The following is a 20,726-nucleotide window of genomic DNA, read 5'->3' as shown; positions in this document are numbered from 1 at the left end:
ATGAATGAAAGAAGATTGTCAAAAATGTGACACAGTATAATTCTTACGAACATACGTACCTTTACCAGCATACAGATATTACCGATTGAAATGAAGAAAGATACAGATATTTTACTCCAATCTACATTAAATTAAAAAAATATTTAAACTTTCATACATTCCAAAAAATAAACGAAAACTCAATAGATATTGTCATGTTTGTATATATGAGATAAAAGTTTTATGAATGGTATTTAAAGTAATGCTTAGAACTTCATAAAAGCGAACATTCACTATGTTAATACACATATCATCAGTTATTTACATAATTCAATGTAATATTAATCATTACATGTACTATATGCATATATATTTAAAGTTTAATTGTCTTACAATTGAATAATTAACTATTGAGAGAAAGAGGTTCATATCTTATACTATTTAATTCACATGGAACAAATTTTTCCATCAACCACATTGAACCGCGTTTATTAAATTCGCCAAAGCTCTTTTATTTCTGCATTTTCACACTCACGACACATTTTAAATGTAACTATTGATTACCATTTCAAACACCGATATCATAACTCAGTGTAAAACTACATCATAACTCATTTTTTCCCTACTAACTACAATTTTATATATTCAAGAAGTACATCTAAGACATGATCATTTTCTATGTTCTAGCAAATCGATTCAATTGCGAACATACTATTAAGACTTGCGATTTTAGAAGACTTGCATGTATTAACGATGTCAACGTGTCTTCGTTTTTATAAGATTCACATCAAATCATGTCGCATTCGAATGTGGTGTAAGAGATCACTTTTTCTTTTAAACACTTGTAAACAACGGATGCAATTTATAAGAAGAGAAGTATCATGCTGTTTCAAAACATCATCATCAGCATATTTCTGTTTCTTTTGACACCGGCAACATTTAAAAAAAAAAGTTACCTGAGATATTCTTCAAATTCTGTTTTACTTGAAAAAATGTCCGAACATTCAATACGATGTAAAGATTCATATTGTTTTAAATTCTTATGCTCACTAAATATTTTTTATCATCATTTACTCTCAAAAGTAACTTTATTAGTTTTTATATCCTTTTTACATGAAAAGAACTTGTGATTATTCATTACAAAATTCTAAGACGAGAAGCTTCGCGACTTTTCAAACTATAAACATAAATTTCTTAGGACATACACTACATCTGATGTTTCTTTCATGAGATTTCAAATATCTCTTCAGATTATTCGTATTCAAGAAACCTCGCAAATATATCACATTAAGTTCAGCGAATAATCGCTTCATAAACTCTTAAATTTTCAACACGAGTGAATCACTTGAAGCATATACTGCACTGTAAACATACAATACTTAAAAAAATTGTTATAAAAAATAAAAATACATTCATTTCATCAAGAAGCTTTTCTATTTAAATACATTTATTTATTTCCAAAGAACAAGTTTCTGTATTATACATAAAATATACTTAGAATTTTCTTTCATTAGTTAATATCAAATTAACAACAATATCCATTTACTGAAATTTGATATACATGTTTGCTTTAAAATTAAAACTAAAATTTCAATATATTTCTATAAAAAAGATAAGGAAAAAAAAATACTCATAACATCAACCAAAGACAGAAATTTAAATAGAATAGCTGTACTTATATTAGTGCATTTTTATAATCTTCATAACATTTCGATTCAAAAAACCTATTACAAAATAAATGAAACATTTTTTTCTGCCTTAAAGAATCTCTTATATTTTTAAAATTAATACATAAAAATATATCTTCACCAATATATTTAATTCTATCCTCAACACTTATTATAATGCAATCATGTCTTGTTTGTGAAGGATGATTTACAATACAACCTTTGCATTTATATAGCTTTTTTATCACTGAATTTAATTCAGTTTTGATAGAGTTTATGAGTTCTTTAAAAAGTTCATCATCATCACTTACCATATCCGAACAATTGTTTTTACATTTGATTTGCAACGGTAAAATAATTTCAAAAATACTTTTATATAAAGTATTAGATACATCAGGAATAATTTCTTTCAATTTTTTTAAAATATCACAGTTTACTTTTAGGTGTGTAGGTTTCAGCAGGGCCGGATTAAGGGTGTCGTAGGCCCTAGGCACTCCAGCAGCGTAGGCCCCGAAATAATAAACATTTTTTAACTAAAATTGACCGCTAATATTAAGTAATAATTTTATTGTAGATATAAATCCGAAAATGTGATGATGCGGTAAAATAACATTATTTTATTTTGGGATTTTAATGTTTTTATTTTTCATAGAGCCATTTTCAATAGCCATAATTCCAGAATTGAGTTTATCTGCAACAATGCAACTTTTATATCTACCAAATTCCATGCAGAATTCCAGGGTTTTAGTACATGCACATGACAAGACATTAGCCGCCGGGAAAACCTCTCGGACGGGCACATGCGTTTGACACAGTTGGCCACGTTTCCATGCCCACTACCAAACGCTTGCGCGCGATCGAGAGGTTTTCCCTGCTGCTATGGTCTTTTGTTTTAGTAGCTCAGTTGTGTAATAAGTTAATATGTAAACACTACGATAGAGCGTGTATGCCTGTGCTTGTATTTAATCACGCTCAACCCCAAGTCAATCTTTAGTTTAAAAACTGGAAGTTAAATTTATTATAAGTAAGGTAAGTAAAGGAAAGTTGTTTTTATACTCTACTTATTTCAACCTAGTTTTTGATTCTGGAATATTGCTTCATTCCATTATAAATAATAGAATTTTCATTTTATCACTTCTTATTAGTATAATAGTCCGCCGTAGAATGCAGCACAATGCAAGGAACTTTGAGTAGGCCTACTATGGGGTGGTTTGGCCATACTACTGTAAAAAATCTCCAGTAGTAGTCGTAGAAATAGTACAGTCCAAATCACCTTTGGAATAGCTTAATTTTAATCCATACTCGTAAATCCGGGTTTCGTTTTTACAAGTTTAAAATGCATTACTTAACAAATTTAAAATAACATTTTAGCTTTCTGATAGCATAATAAAAGCGACGGGCGCAAACTAAAATGTATATTTAAAGGTGACGAGAAGAAGGAGAAAACAAGTTTAAATTTTAGTTTGTGCGTGCCCATCGCTTTTATTATGGTATATCAGAAAGTTAAAAAATTATTTTAAACTTTTAAGCGCAATTTATAAAAGCTTTTTTTAAATATTTTTTTTTAGCGAAAAATGTCTGATGGATATAAAAGAAAACACCAAAGTGGACATGAAAAACGCAAAAAGAAAGAGAAAGTGAGTGAGTCGCTTAGTAAAATTAAAGGTTCTTTATTGAAATATGTTAACATTTCTAAGGAGACAGAAGATAATGCAGATGCGGTAGATATTTCCTCGATCGAGGTTAGACCTAAAGAAGCTGAGGCTTGTTGGGACTCACAAGAATGTTCAACCAATAAAACTGAGAATGTCACAGAAGACGAGGCTGACGGGGGTTTACGAAATTTTAACGACGCTTTTAAGCAGGTGGTGCCTGAATCACTACCAACAACATCAGCCTCAAGTATTTTCAGTTCTGATCCAGTACGGTGGACAACCATAAGCGCAGATCTTATCGATTACTTCTCTCGTAATCACCCTGTGCAGAAATTGGATATAAATTTTAAGTTATACGCCACTAAATTTGGTGAAATAATGAGATGTCCATCACAAGATTATTTTTTCAGAAAACTGAACAACAATGATATTATAAAAAGGGACTGGTTGATATTTTCCGAATCTACTGGCAAGTTTTTTTGTTATAAATGTATTTTGTTCAAATCGGACCTACCTGGAAATCCAAACCTGTGTAACCAATTCCTTACAGGCTTTAATGACTGGAAAAACGCACATTCGAGAATTTCAAGTCATGAAGTGTCAAAAGAACATTTTGCATCTATTTCTGCTTTAGTGAACTACCAACAAACTAGAAAAATTGATGAGACGTTTGATATTGTCAAGGAAAAAGAAAGCACATATTGGACAACGGTTTTAAGAAGAGTAGTGGAAGTAATTAAGTTTTTGGCCGAAAGGGGACTAGCGTTTAGAGGCGATAATGAAATACATGGTGATCCTAGTAATGGCAATTTTCTTGGGTGTATCGATCTCTTAGCCAAATTTGATCCGTTTCTAGAAGAACATGTAAGAAAATACGGTAATCCAGGCCGCGGAAAAGTATCATATTTATCCTCCACAACGTATGAAGAACTAATAATTTTACTGGGGTCAAAAGTATTGGAAAAAATAGTTACAGAAATCAAAGAAGCCAAGTATTATGGAATCACTGTGGATTCTACACCTGACGTTAGCCATACGGATCAACTCTCCATAGTTATTAGATATGTCTCAAAAACTGGAGATATATATGAAAGATTTTTGATGTTTGTTAAAATAGAAAAACATGATGCCAAGTATCTTTTTGACACTCTAATTTCAGTTTTAGAAAATCAGGGAATAGACCCAAAATTTTGCAGATGTCAGTCTTATGACAATGCGGCTAATATGAGCGGAGTGTATTCGGGAGTACAAACTAGATTTAGGGAAATCAACAGCGCAGCCACTTGGGTACCATGTGGAGCTCATAGTCTTAATCTAGTTGGCACAGCGGCGGCAGAAAGCTGCTTAGAAGCTGTAAAATTTTTTGAAATTTTGCAATCGCTCTACAATTTCTTTGCAGCGTCCCCTCAAAGATAGTCTAAACTAAGGTCTTTGCGAAGTAAAATTTTTGTAAAAAGACTTTCAGAGACCAGATGGTCAGCACGTTATGAGGCTGTAAAAACATTATGTGCCCATTATGATGATATACGTGGTATTCTTACAAATATTTCAACTAGTGAAGGTATGAAACCTACAACACTGATTGAGGCACAAACCTTAATCCATCAAATGAATACTTTGGAGATGGTATTACTCACAGTTATTTGGGAAGATCTACTAAAACACGTCGATATTGTAAATAAATCTCTTCAAGAACCTGGCATCGAGTTTAACACGATGGTGCGACTTTACGACAGTTTAATTCAATATTTATCTCACTGCAGAACTGAGGACATGTATAATAGCTATTATCTTAAGGCAAAAGCCCTTGCACCAGATTCAGAATTTAAAGAATCCGAAACTAGAGTTCGTAAGAGAAAACGACAGTTCGATGAAGGGCCAGATGAGACTCCCTCTCGCAGTGCCAAAGATTCCTTTAAGATTAATGTTTTTTTTATTGTTCTGGATGTGCTTTGCGCTGAAATGACAAAGAGACGCACTGCGTATACCAGCCTTTATGACACATTTAGTTTTCTTACGGATAATACACTGACCGAGGACATTATCAAGGTTAAGGCTCAAGCTCTGGTAAAAATGTATCCGTCTGACTTAGAAGAAAACTTTGTTGATGAGTATTTGATTTTTTCAAATTTGTACCCCAAAACCACCTCTATAACGGATCTCATCAAATTACAAATAAAGGATAAACTTGTGTCAAGTTTCCCAAATGTTAATATTGCATTGCGCATATACCTTTCGATATTGGGTTCGAATGCAGAAGGAGAAAGATCATTCTCCAAGTTGAAGCTTAAAAAAATTTTATGCGTTCAACTATGGGTCAAGAGAAAACTTCGTCACTGGGCCTTCTGTGTATTGAAAGTGATGTCGCTCGCGGCATTAATTTTGAAGATATAATACACGAATTCGCTGTGTCAAAATCCCGAAAAAAGGAGTTATTTTAGAATCTACTTAGTAAACCAAACGTTTTGTATTCGTATTTTTTGTGTATTTGTATTTACATATATTATTTTGACCTTCACTATATAATAACATAAAAATGTTTATAAGTTTTTGGGGTATTTTTATTTCAATATATTTTTTTTCAAAGCCCTAAGACCTTTGGCCTTCGTAGGCCCTTTGGCCTTCGTAGGCCCTAGGCAAGTGCCTACTGTGCCTAATTGGTAATCTGGCCCTGGGTTTTAGTTTAAAAGAATTTTCATCTTGTTTAAAAACTTGTTGAAAAATACACTCACCTTCTTTGTTGAAAACTACCAACTCATTATTGCAAATGATGCTGGCACTCGTATAGACAAGATTAAATTCATATATTTTTGAGGAAAATTCTTGCCATGTTGCAGGAGTTATAACAACACCGCGTGTAGTAGGGTATAATATTTTATTTTGTTCCACACATTCACGTAGATGAATGTTCATTCTGTTTTCAAACTGATTTATGGACACAAAATATCCCCAACCAAGAGTCCACTGTGCAATCAACTTCGAACTTTCTTTTTTCTGTTCTCGATTATTCGGCATGAAGATATTTTCAGGAACAGACTTCATATAGTGGGCAAACGAGTCATCCTCTGGAAGTTCATCCTCATTATCTTCCAAGCGTCAATTTTTAATTTTCGAAATTTTTATGTTTCGGAATGTGATACTAATTCTAGGATCTTTAACGTCAGGTTGAGAGGGTATTCCGTGCATCCAAAATTGATTCGTTGGGGGTTTCATTACAAGGAGAGTTCCATGAGTTAAGTCCACGCTTCGGGATGTGAAATTTCGCCTGGTAAATACCATTTGACGTTTTGCACCTAAACTGATGATAGGTATATCACTTTCAGGTTCGAGACAAGTTTCATTGTCTTTATGCGTTGAAATTTTCGCCACTCCGTCAGGATAATAGTTCAATAAAGCAAAATTATATTTTTTGCCAGTTATCGTTTCAACATAATCTTTTACATTTAGAAGAGTTTGAGTCCATGGTTCTGCACAAATGCTCGTTCCAGAGAATTCGTAACTAAGTCCTTCATCACCAAAACCGAGTACTTTTCTTCGTGGAACATACTGAGTCCCATTAATTTCAAAACTAATATTTTTAAAATCATAATTTGATAGTTCATCTAGCAAAATATCAGCTTCATTTCGTGAATAAAATTCTTCGTATAATTCCACATTTAACTCTGTATCACATATATTCCTCATATTCGCTTTTGAATCTAACGACAATTCTGAATGATATAGAAATACGTAGCATTCTTAAATAGCAAAAATTATCTAAAACATACATTAACGAAATGATTTCATCAACACTTATCGTAATACATTCTTGTCATGTCTTGTTTGTGAAGCCAGTCTTTCCGGCGTCATATGTGTAAAAATAATCATGATAGGATGGTGGGAAAGAGTTATAGTGTCCTAATGTTGTTATTCTGAACCTCGATATTACATATATGCATAAGAAGAATCTAAAAAGCACCATCCACTTATCATGATAGAGTAATGGAAAATTTCTAAAACTCTGATAATCATACGCGAAAGAATGTATTATCTTAAGGTTATTGTTGCTATTCCAAATTTTACAGTACATACAGAAGTGAAGGAAGATCCTTGATAAGCGTTGAACGTGCAGCGCTTATTATGATTATAAAAATTAAGATTATAAAAATGCACTAATATAAGTACAGCTATTCTATTTAAATTTCTGTCTTTGGTTGATGTTATGAGTATTTTTTTTCCTTATGTTTTTTTAATAGAAATATATTGAAATTTTAGTTTTAATTTTAAAGCAAACATGTATATCAAATTTCAGTAAATGGATATTGTTGTTAATTTGATATTAACTAATGAAAGAAAATTCTAAGTATATTTTATGTATAATACAGAAACTTGTTCTTTGGAAATAAATAAATGTATTTAAATAGAAAAGCTTCTTGATGAAATGAATGTATTTTTATTTTTTATAACAATTTTTTTAAGTATTGTATGTTTACAGTGCAGTATATGCTTCAAGTGATTCACTCGTGTTGAAAATTTAAGAGTTTATGAAGCGATTATTCGCTGAACTTAATGTGATATATTTGCGAGGTTTCTTGAATACGAATAATCTGAAGAGATATTTGAAATCTCATGAAAGAAACATCAGATGTAGTGTATGTCCTAAGAAATTTATGTTTATAGTTTGAAAAGTCGCGAAGCTTCTCGTCTTAGAATTTTGTAATGAATAATCACAAGTTCTTTTCATGTAAAAAGGATATAAAAACTAATAAAGTTACTTTTGAGAGTAAATGATGATAAAAAATATTTAGTGAGCATAAGAATTTAAAACAATATGAATCTTTACATCGTATTGAATGTTCGGACATTTTTTCAAGTAAAACAGAATTTGAAGAATATCTCAGGAAACTTTTTTTTTAAATGTTGCCGGTGTCAAAAGAAACAGAAATATGCTGATGATGATGTTTTGAAACAGCATGATACTTCTCTTCTTATAAATTGCATCCGTTGTTTACAAGTGTTTAAAAGAAAAAGTGATCTCTTACACCACATTCGAATGCGACATGATTTGATGTGAATCTTATAAAAACGAAGAAACGTTGACATCGTTAATACATGCAAGTCTTCTAAAATCGCAAGTCTTAATAGTATGTTCGCAATTGAATCGATTTGCTAGAACATAGAAAATGATCATGTCTTAGATGTACTTCTTGAATATATAAAATTGTAGTTAGTAGGGAAAAAATGAGTTATGATGTAATTTTACACTGAGTTAACATATCGGTGTTTGAAATGGTAATCAATAGTTACATTTAAAATGTGTCGTGAGTGTGAAAATGCAGAAATAAAAGAGCTTTGGCGAATTTAATAAACGCGGTTCAATGTGGTTGATGGAAAAATTTGTTCCATGTGAATTAAATAGTGTAAGATATGAACCTCTTTCTCTCAATAGTTAATTATTCAATTGTAAGACAATTAAACTTTAAATATATATGCATATAGTACATGTAATGATTAATATTACATTGAATTATGTAAATAACTGATGATATGTGAATTAACATTGTGAATGTTCGCTTTTATGAAGTTCTAAGCATTACTTTAAATACCATTCATAAAACTTTTATCTCATATATACAAACATGACAATATCTATTGAGTTTTCGTTTATTTTTTGGAATGTATGAAAGTTTAAATATTTTTTTAATTTAATGTAGATTGGAGTAAAATATCTGTATCTTTCTTCATTTCAATCGGTAATATCTGTATGCTGGTAAAGGTACGTATGTTCGTAAGAATTATACTGTGTCACATTTTTGACAATCTTCTTTCATTCATATTAGCTAATAAGAGAATTATTGAAATTAGTAAAGTAATGAAAATCAACATTATTGAAAGAAAAAAACTCTAAAAGCATTTACATTTACAGAAATATATCAAAGTTCCTTTTCTTAAAAACACCAGGTGTATCGTAGTTTTTATTTCGTTAAAAGCTGAACTTGTAAAATAAAAATTTTCTATTAGTGTAAGGTAAACAAAAAAAATCAAGAGACAATCCGTATCATGAATTAAATTCAAGTCTTACATCGGATTAAAAAGAAATATTCTGAATCTAAATGTTTATGCCTATTTAGCACAAAATGTGTTTATTTGTCTGATAAATTTAACTAAAACCATTCTTATAACAGTATGTTGCCTCTAAACTGGGTAAAAATGTCAAGTATATTTTCTGATGGTACTGATATACTTGCCAAAGAAGTTCTAAAAACCTCAAATGTCGAAAGAGCATATGATAAGAGTCTCCTTTCCTATCGCTACGTCAGTTACAGGTTAAGGGGCGTCTTGAATGGATGAAGGTAAAAATATAATAGTTCTATTTTGAAATGAGAAATAATTCGCTTTTTGTCAATTAAGGAAGCTTGTAGTATTATCAAACAGAATGTCAGTGAAAGACATTGCATTTGCATAGTGAATTATGAAGGTACTGAAAGGTAGTAAAGAAGGTGAATTAAAGAATTAATTTGAACAAATAAGGTAAGGCTATCATTAAAAGAAAAAACTGTTCGAAAGATGTATGTTAGAATCGAAAGATGTATGTTAGAATGTTCGAAAGATGTATGTTCGAAAGATGTATGTTAGATGTATGTTAGGGATTTAAAACTAAACATGATGTTAGACACTTTGAAGATCGTAAAGCTATATGAGAAAGAAATACATTTAAATATAAATGGTATTAAACTGTAAAGTTGTGAATGGAAATTTCTGAGTAAAACCTGTAGATGATCTATTATGATCGGAGAATAAAACAAGAATTTTAAAAATTGTAAGGAAATATTTGAATATGGAGTAAATGAAAACAATCCATATCGTTAAAATGAATAAAAAGGGATAAAATATTGGAATTACGAGTGATGAGACGGAAATAAAAACATTATAATAAATAAGTTAAACTAGAATTAAGAAATATAAACACAGAAGGGAAATCATGAACGTAAGAAAAGCAATTAACAGTTATAGACTTAAGTTTTTTAAAAAAAAATATTCGGTAATGTAAGGAAGATATTGTTAAACATGTAAAAGAAATTAGAAATTCTGTAGAAAATTTAGTAAAAGAACTAAGATCACGAAAAATAAACGTTTCTTTTTAAATACAATTTCATACCACTAAGTTAAAGTGTGTGTAGAATACTAGAGTGGTTTAAAAAAAGTAAATGAAGTTAAAATTCAGAATATATTGAACATTATAACGTTAAAAAAGTGTTAAATTGCATCTAAAATTAAGTAATGTAACAAATAAACAGTATGTGCGGGAACGTTTGTGAAATATAACATATAAGTTAAAAATCAGGGTATGCTGAAATTTATGAAAGGTATGAAAAAAAATAGTATGTGGAAATTAAATAAATATTACAAATTAGAAACGTGTTAAGTATTAAAAAAATATGACAGTAAACGAATATGTTATTATGAACAGAAAACCTAAGAAATAAGTTAAAGTTTCATTTAAAACTAGAAAGGATAAAAGTATCAGAATAAAATTGAGTAATAAAAACAAATTATCTTGTAGTTTCATTTTCATGACATGATGAACTATCATTAAAGGAAAGTCTTTTTTATATTTGTTTCTTTTACATTGTTTTCAGAGTCGCGCATTGAATAATTTTAACACCAGACTTAAAAAATATATTTCTAAAACATATAATTCACTTTTTCGTCAAGAGAGGGCAGCATCGCTATATCATCAAAATTAAGATGCAGAAAATATTTCCCGTTGCCAATATAAAAAACTAACTTTAAATGAAAAGCAGGAGGTCTACAACTCAACCAGCAATCTACCAACACCTCAACTCCACTCGAAACCACGCCTCCTAGTGTGATGACGTTGCCTTTGGCCCCGCCCTCTGTGATGTCATTGACCACGCCCCCTGACCCACTGACCCACCTGCCGCAGAACTGACATTTTCTATCTACTCATGTAGATGTGCACCTAATATTTTGGTTGCAACCGGCCGTACCAAAAGTATATAAATATATGTATACATATATATATCCACTGTGTTACTCTGCTAAGTGAGCTGTTTCTTTATTTTTGTATGTTTGTAAATTATGCATTTTTTTTTTTTTTTCTTTTTCTACAAATGATTGAACTACTATATTGTTCTTATCTTCCGGTTAAGGTTTCTATGCCTCAAGTTAACCTGCATTCAATAATTGGCGAATTATCAACAATTTTAAATTTTTTTTAAGTGCGGCTAAGAGAAATTTTTGTTTTACATAGCAGCCATATTTGTTTACATTTGAAACTTAGCAGAATAGTGCTAAGCTAGAGAAACTAAGCTTCGCAACAACAAACTAACGTCTTTTTTTTTATTATTGCGAATTAAATTATGCTTAATTCATTCTGGAATTGTCTTTTAAGTTATTAGCTTGTTTTTGCGTGGAAACTGTAATTTTAATTGTAAAAATTGTTTTTTTATTTGTTTTAACTGTACTTGGTAATTTATGTTTTTATATATCTTTAAATTTTTAATGAAAATATTTTGAATTTTTATGTATTTTTGTCTTGTCGAGAAGTGAGAACTGAATTAATTGAATGAGAAATACTGAACTCTGAGAAACTTTTTTTTTTCTGAGAAACTACTATTTGTTTGTTTAATATCTTTAGTACATCGTTTTAGATTTATTTGAACAGAAGATCTCTGCAACGATTAACTAATTCTTCAGTTGATATAAATTTTGTCATTCTGAGTTATAAAATGAATGAGATGTAATGCTGTTAAGTGAACCTAGCGCCAGAGTGTCGCTATGTTAAACAAATATTGGGAATTTTAAAGAGTGCATTTATTCTGCTGTGGTTTATGCGCTGTCGACGAAGAAGATTTAATTCAATCCAATAAGTTTAAATTAAATGAAATGCAAGAAAAATGCATATAATTTAATATTCCGTACAAGGAAGTCATGTGGTGTACACATCAAATTTGTTCATAACGAATATGAAACTTTACCAAAGTAAGTACAGAAAAGAAGAAACGGTATTAAAAGTTAGATTCCGTTATTGGTAGTTTTTTTTTTTTTTTTTTTTTTTTTTTTTTTTTAAATTTGACATTGCTAAAACATGAACATTTTCGTCATTTAAAACACTTCTGTAATTGGAAGCATATAACTATGACCAACGATTGCGAAAATAAAGGCCAGGTAAGGACTTTTAAGCAGAGTAAGGGGTTGGGTATATACTATTATAGAATCATCAGCTCTATGCCCAAGCCGGAACTCGAACCTGGACCTCTCAAATACGCCTCATGCAGAAAGGAGGGAGAAAATACCTTATACGACATATACGTTTAGTATTGCCGATTGCAATGAAAAAGTAATGTGCGTTACTAGATGTTATAGCAGTCCCATACACAAAATTTCAACATTCTATGGTTAATTGTTTCCAAGTTATGTGAGATACATACATACATACGTGCTTACAGACGTCAGGAAAACGTACGTACATACAGATGAATACATACGTACGTATACAGACGTCACCTTTTAAATCTATTTTAAATCCATTTTGAAATCTGTTTGGAAAGACTAGCCTTTTTTTCTGTCCGCAGGTATAGATATCAGTCAAAAAATCGTACAAACGAATTCGGAAACGGTCAAAATGGATATTTCTGTTGAAATATGATACCCAAAATTTTCCGCGATTATAATACTTCGTCCAAGAAAGTAAAAAGAGGAGCAATAAACTACGTGACGTCTCGTCAGTTGCTAACAATAAATACTTGCTAGTATGCTAAAGTAAAACTTGATTACAAATAACAAAACCTTCTCTGATCAACAATACACTTTCGATGGGAACTAAAACTCTTTAACACTTACCGAACTTCGCTAAAATTTCGGCAGTTCCAAACTCATATTCTGCAAGCGGCTTCTGGAACTGAACGGCAGTATTCCGGAGCAGTTTCAAGCAGTCTCCATGCTAAGATTGCGTCCTAATTTTAAACTATGCTGCTTGCTGTAAAGAATTTTCATGAAGTTCTAGTCTGAGTGAGCAACAGGACGGGAGCAGGCCACAGGAAAGAAATTCACGCAAAACCTACTATTAGCAAAATTTAAATACTAAATGACGTACAGAGAGGTGCATAGAACTGAATAAAAGCCACTGAATGTCGCCAAGCCGACAGGAGAATTTGTAAGATTATTATTTCAAATTAAGCAATTATTTATAATTTCCTTTACTGTAAGTTATCCTTTCCGTATTCCTCGTCAGAATGCAAATGAGACAGACAGTATTTAAAATGAGGTTTTTGGAGTTAGACACAGAGTGTGTTTCTGGCTGCAAGTACACGCTACATTTAGTTCCTGCCAGCTCTGATAGTTTTAATTTTTGAGCTTGCGTATATCGCGGCCGACAATTTGATTTTGACTTTCCGGTAGAAGTACTGAGCTAGCTTCGAGTATTATTAAAATTGGTTATTAGTTTAACTTGAATTTCATTTTTCTGTTTAGAGTTGCGTCACACGAGCTGTAGCTGATATTGTTAGCACAAGAAGGTGCGTTTATATTCTAAATTCTGTTTAAATGAAATTGCTGTTTAACACCTTTCACGACATGTAGTTACTCTGCCATAGCGATATTTCGCTTCACGTCTTTGGAGGTTATTTGACAAAGTACCAGTTCCAGATCAAATAAAACTCAATAAAGTCTTTCTGAGAATACAGCAAACTTAAGTTACGGGAACAAGGTTGAAAAATTGCGTACGAATCTACATCCACCCAACAAAGTCAAGCTTTGCCATAAGGCCAAGAAGGCTCTATTTTATATGGGTATTTGAAAGCTCAAGTTTTCATTCACATCCTACTTGAAATTAACCTCTTTAAAAGAACAGTTCATCAAATTATATGCTTTGCTCATTCGTTGTTAAGCATTAAAGTTTAAAATTTTAAATTATACTGTACTGTGAGTAGTTAAGGGTTGGAGGAGCCATGTGTTCATCTTTCTGCAAAAGACTGCTGTTTTCTGTCCAGCGATGTTACGAATTTCAGTTGGTGTCAGAGCAGGCTTATGAGGATCCAAGGATAGAATCTTAGGTTTGCTATCCACCGGATTCTGAAAAAATACAAAACGACCAATTAGATGAATTTGCTGTACATATGGAATATCAAACTTACTTACTTACCAACAGCTGAGTTGCTGTATCGCCTGTTATATTACTACCAGTAATTTTACTTAATCGATGGACCATTCTATTGTCGCTAGGACCAGCCAAAAATCTTTATGGAATAATAAAATTTGTAGCGGAATTCATAAAGTTACTTCGGAAGATGGGTATTTGTTACCTGGGGTTATTAAAGAGACCCTCTGAAGACTTTATTGAATGAAGACTTTAGCAATGTTTTATGCACTGTGATTCTGAGTTTACAGAGAATGTTTGCTCTAGAAGTCAGTGGTAATTTGGATATAAGAAGTTATTATATCAACAGGGTATATTAATGTACATCATATGTGCTGTTCACATATTTGCAGAGTTCCTGTGTAACATTTGCTTGTCACACTCATAGTAGTCACTTGTGTTATTCACTTATTTACAGTTCGCTTACACAGGCCAGTATTTGTATCGTGTTACAGGTTTCACTTATGTATAGTCTACCTGATAACTGAAGGTGATGCTGAGAAATACAAATCAGGGTGTAGAGTGGTAAATTTGGGTATTTGGCAGCTGTGTACGGCCAGAAATGTAGGTCTTTGGTGATTTCGCACTCGAAAATGTAGTGATCGATGGTACCTGTTGAGCCGCATATGCATGAATCTGTGTGGTGTAATCCGAAGCGAAACAGACTTGTAAAGGGGCCATGCACCGTCAGGAAATATGTCATTGTTCTACCTGTAGTGCTTAATTTCCTTCAGGGCACCGGGAGAAAGTTAAATGTCCTCCTGCCTGTTCGCTCTTGTGTTCAGTTCATTTTCCTCAGGGACATAAGGTCCCGTTCCAGTCTTGATTTAAGATGTGATAATGGAATTGGCAGAGAGATGGCTGGGACAAGTTGTAACGACATTATATTTTCCGAATTTAAAGCATTTTAATTTTTCACACTAAGAATATTTCTGCTGGTACCTCTTTTCAACAAACAATGGTAAATACTCAACTGATTTTACGAATGTCACAAATGGTTATTGATAGGAAATGTTTAAGCTTTTTTGCAATTGTGGTACTTCCTCTGTTAATGATGAATGATACTTTGTGCATTAGTCTGCTACGAAGTTTCACAAATGTAAATATATTCTAAGATCTTTTCAATGTTTAGTACTGGGAAATAGTACTGGGTTGTTCCTCACTACACTATCCAAGATTTTACATAATGCATAATTCGTAAGCGCATAATGATATCGCAGCTAAAGGAACAGCTTCTATAACCCACCAGAGGTCTTCCAGTAATATTTTCTCTTCTGGCATGCGACTTGCTTAGAACAAATCCCCCCTTCGTAGTTTCCTCTACAAAATAATTAAACCTTCAGGGATTTCTTGTGAAAAATTTTAATGCAAAATTAGATTTAATATAAGTAACTGCAAATATTTCGCTATATAAACGAAAGATTTTGAAACGAATTCAGATTCTTCTTGGATACTGAGAAACAAATTCGAAATAAAATGCAAACGTTAGCTTTCAAAGATTCCACCTCGCAACAGTAACAGAAGCCCATTTTGGTTCGTTCTCGAAACTCCTCACTTAGTTGCGATACCGATGTGTTTGTTCTTAAGATATATACTTACGGGAATCATAGCAAGTAAATAATAAAACAATCTAAAATGCAATTTTTCCCTCTCTTTCTTACGTATCTGATCGCTTATAGGATTATCACGGCTAGCGAATCGTGGCGCTAGAAGAAATTTTTTCAAGAAACGAGCATTTTCTTCCCCGACTGTTGGAGGGTTCCTAGCCAAAACAGTTTTACTGGAATCGATGTCTTGGTCATGTATGTAGAACATTTTGCGATTAAGATGAAACTATACTGCTGCAACACCAGGAAAGAATAATCTGAAGTACATCAAAATCATATGCTGCAAATGATTAGGATTTCAGCACATTTAGACATGCAGGAGGGAGAAACGACATCTGAAGCGCTGCATTAAAGAAAAGTTATGTAGTGGATTTCTCATTCGGAAAGCGCTTTGTAAGGTCGGGGATTTCTCAGAATATCGTGCTATGCCTTGAATAATAAGAAGAAATGCTTACCAGCAAGTGTAGGAATTCGCAGGATCTTTGCCTATCAAGAGTGTGAATCTTCGTTCCCTAATATCGCCCGCCTCACTAGTTGGCATCCAACCACTGTCTTGCGAATATAGATTCAATGGGTTGCTGAGGGTAATACTGAACGGCATGCAGAATCTCAACGCCCTCCATGACTGACGCTAGAGAGGACAGATATATTGTGAGATCAGCCCTGCAAAATCGTACCTCGTACCTCCACATCACGGACCATTAGTCAGGAAATGGGCATGTTTGCAGCACGGCCAGAATCCGCTCGTACGGTGCGTCGACATTCGCAGCAGAGTGGACTGCAGCGTTGCAGCAGCACGGCGACCATTACTTCGTCTTCCCTTGAAAATGCAGCATAGAGAGGGACGGCGACTCTGGTACCCCGAACGACAAAGCTGGGTGCAGGAGTGGCACAATGTCATCATTTCAGACGAGTCCCGATTCTGCGTGCAGTATACTTATCTGGAGGCTTCCGAGTAGACTGCACATCGCCTGCTTGTATTCGATATCGGCCCTGCACGTGGTGTGATGGTTTAGGCAGCCATTGGGTACACGACACGCACATCTCTGGTTCTCATCGATAATTTGAAAGCAGATCAGTACGTTTCTGACGTCTTACGTCCAGTGGTTGTGCCCTATCTTCGAGGTCTGCCAAACGCCATCTTCCAACAAGAGAATGCAAGATCACATGTTGCATCGTCTTCTGACCCTCCTCGATTCACAGGGTATTCGATTGCTGCTCTAGCCTTCACGTTCACCCGTTGAAAACGTTGCTGAGAGACTGGTCCGCCACCCTTCGCCAGCTAATATGGTTGATGAAGTGTGGCATTGACTTGAAGCAGCATGGAATGAGTTGCCGTTTCAGTCATGCAAGCCCAGTTCGATTTCATGCCTAACCGGGTAAAGGCCGTTTTATCTGCAAGGGGTGGCAGATGTTTCTACTAATTTCGTCCCCTGTAAACCTTCAAACTGCTTACATATTTAATCATTTTGTCTTCTTGCTATACTGTTTACGTGTAATAAATATCTTTTTTGTACAGTACAACTTCAATTATCCGAGCTCCGACTATCCGAATTGCTGATTACCAGAATCGCAAGAAAAAGAGAGAGGAAAGAGATAGGAAAAGATGACGATAGTGTATTACTTGAGGAATTAAGAAACAGTCTTTTCAAAATTTCTGGATGTTCAGAAGTTAGTGCTGAGAATACAACAGAATGAATGGTGTGTGATTCTTCAGACCCTGGGATTTATGTTCTAAATGATGATGAACTTATTGAAAGTGTGAGAGAAGAAAGTGTTCAACAAGAAGATGACCTTAATGTTGAAGTTGAAGCAGAGACGGAACTATCAGCTAGTGAAACGTTTGCCGGCCTTGAAGCTGCGTTGAAGTAGATGGAGCGTCAGCCCGAGTGTGATCACATGCAATTTTGCATTGTCAAGCGGGTGCGCGACTCGCCGCATATTTAGAGAGCCTCCATGCCGCACAGACACTATACATTTACAAATATTCATGCCTTATTCGGAATTCGAAATGGGATTCTTCGGTTTAGTAGTCAGAGTCACTATAACCACTATCCCGGTTGGGCGGGATATCTATTTATTTAATATTTCTTTTCTTTTTTTCTTTTACTTTTTCCAAAGGGATTTAACCCTCTGGCTGATCATCCCGCGATTTCCAAGGGCAACTGAAATGTAGCAAAATTTGTTTATCTCACGATTTCCGCGGGCATATGTTTTTCTTCCTCTATTGAGGAGCGCATCCCGTTTTTTCCCCGTTTAAGCATTGAAATAAATTATATACAGTATTAGGCGTTTAGTTTACGTTTTGGCCGGCAGATATCTTTTGTTGTCCACTAAGTTGCGGCATTTGAAGGCACGTGGTATTAGCGCTCAAACTTCACTTTTTGCCGCTTTTTTCTTACAGAAATGGATGCTAGAAAACGTTCAGCGATTATCTTGATTATTTAATTAAGTTATTGAATTATTAATTAGATTAATAATTATATTGATTATTAATTAGATTTATTGAATCTGGTGCAAAAACTGTGAAGCTGGACTTTGCCTTGAACCCTGTTTTGGACTCTATCAGACGAAACTGCATTTCTAAGGTATTTTTCCCTCAGCGCTTTATATTTTCTTAAATTTTATGCATTTTACTTTTTTATATTATGCAATAAATAGAAATTAACTGTAATTCAACTGAAATTTATTTTAAAAAAGATTTTTTTTTGGGGGGGGTGATAACATCTGAAATTGGTTTTTCTGGCGACTTAGTTTCTCATGATAAAAATCTCTGTACAAAATATTTGCTAGAAAGTAAAAATACATTTTTCAATTCTCCAATATATATAGATTCAAAATATTAAAAAAAAAAAAAAAAAAAAAAAAAAAAAAAAAAAAAAAAAAAAAACGCAATTTTTGAAGCGGTTTTGGTCTACAAATTGAGGAGTCAGAGGGTTAATGGAATATATTCTTTTACGATCTCTTTATTCATGATAGCTTTTTATACATATACACTTTCCTAGTTATACAGTTTTCGTGCATAAATCCAAGAAATACTGAATGAATTGACTTTTTAAATGAACATATTCAATTAAATCGTTTGAATCTGTATAAAAATTATAATAAATACCCGAATAGAATTTAAAGATGAGTATATATTTACAATCTTAGGGTTGAGTTTTTCATCACCACAAAATAATTTTTTTCCTTGTTTAGTACATTACAGTAAAATTTATTACTTATTTGATACTTGTTTTATTTGAATTTTTACTGGATTTTAAGCAATCACGGAGACGAAAAACATCGTGGCATTGAACAACACAACTAGTACCATAAAATGAATCGTTACTTCTGTATTAATACTACCACCTGATATCGCAGCTTTGCTTTGACACTTGTTTAAGACCATCTTTTGCATAAAAATTAAGGAAATTCAGTCCGTCTTCGCTAGTATCGCTCCAAGCTATATTTTTTTCCTCTTCAATTTGCTTTTGAATTAGATACATTTTGGGCGTCATTTTTTTTTCTCAGAGTTAACACGTAATGCATCATTTTTAATTGAAAAAATGGATTTTAATGAATTAGCGAGGGTAGCTGGGCTATCAGTTATTATAGACAAAACTATTTAGTACATATTGCATAGATAGTACTATATATTTGAAAACTGAGGCAACGCGTTCAAATAGAGACTTCCCCAAAATAGTTACTGAATATGAATAGAAAAAATGATTTCTACATCGGATTTGATGTACCAGTAAAAGCTTGAAGATGTTCTTGCATTTGATTATTCAATTTAAAAACAAAGCGGAAGGAAATAAGGTAAATTCTGCATGTGTAATGAGGTAAAGGAATTAGATTTTGCTGAAAGTTAAAGACATTGACAGCAGTATATCGAACCATTCATGTCAACAGTTGTTAGTAAATTATTTTTTAATTCAACTTATATTTATGATTGATAAATAAAGTTTCGATTAATTTAGTTAACGTGTCCAAGAAATCAAAATTGAAGCACAGAATTGTAAATTCAAGATTAGAAGCTGTAGCATTCATTATCTAAATTAACGAGTTATTTATAATAGCAGCCTTTATTATAACTTCTCCTTTCCGTTTCCTCACCAGAAATGTAAATCAGTTAGAGAGTATTCAAGTGAGGTTTTCGAACTGCTAGACAGGCGTACTTCTACCTCTCGAAACCAAGCTACGTAGTTTTATCAGCTCTGATAAATTTGTAATTATTCGGCTTTGTGTTATTTGCTGCCGACATTCAAATTGATATGCCTGTTAGCGTCTTCTGAGCAAGCTTAGATTTAAACATAATATAATTGTGTAGTCCTTGACTACAAGTCCTAGTTTTAAATTTGAGTTGACTCTAATTTCATCGCCACAAGTAGTGGTTGATTTTTTTAAGCACAAGACGTGCAGTTATCTTCAAGCCCTGTTTAAAATTAAAAGGTTGCTTTAAATCATTTCAAGTCTTTGTTGTTACTCCAGACACAGCGAATTCGCTGAACATCGGCTAAAAATCTACATTTTGTTTACGCTCCCAAAACAAGTCAAATTCTAAAAGTCTCAAAAGAAAAATTATTAAGCAATGAACAATATATGCAAATAAAGTTAATGGTTCACTTTTTAATTTCACGTCATTTTATATCATATACACATTTTAAAATTTTACCTAATTTTTAGTAACATTTAT

General features: G+C 32.9%; 1 protein-coding gene across 1 annotated transcript in view; it reads right to left on the bottom strand.

The window, feature by feature from the left end:
- LOC118200610 (uncharacterized) overlaps positions 1-20,726 on the bottom strand; it is a 291,645-nt gene that overhangs the window by 19,211 nt on the left and 251,708 nt on the right. The window contains exon 5 of the mRNA XM_085815009.1: positions 14,227-14,377. Coding sequence (XP_085671135.1) covers positions 14,227-14,377 — 151 coding nt within the window. The remainder of the gene's footprint in view (positions 1-14,226; positions 14,378-20,726) is intronic.

This window comes from Stegodyphus dumicola, chromosome 4 (assembly GCF_044657685.1).
Source record: "Stegodyphus dumicola isolate Sdum_Otavi_A_Nest chromosome 4, ASM4465768v1".
NCBI lineage: Eukaryota > Metazoa > Arthropoda > Arachnida > Araneae > Eresidae > Stegodyphus > Stegodyphus dumicola.
This window is presented reverse-complemented; position numbering and strand designations above follow the sequence as displayed.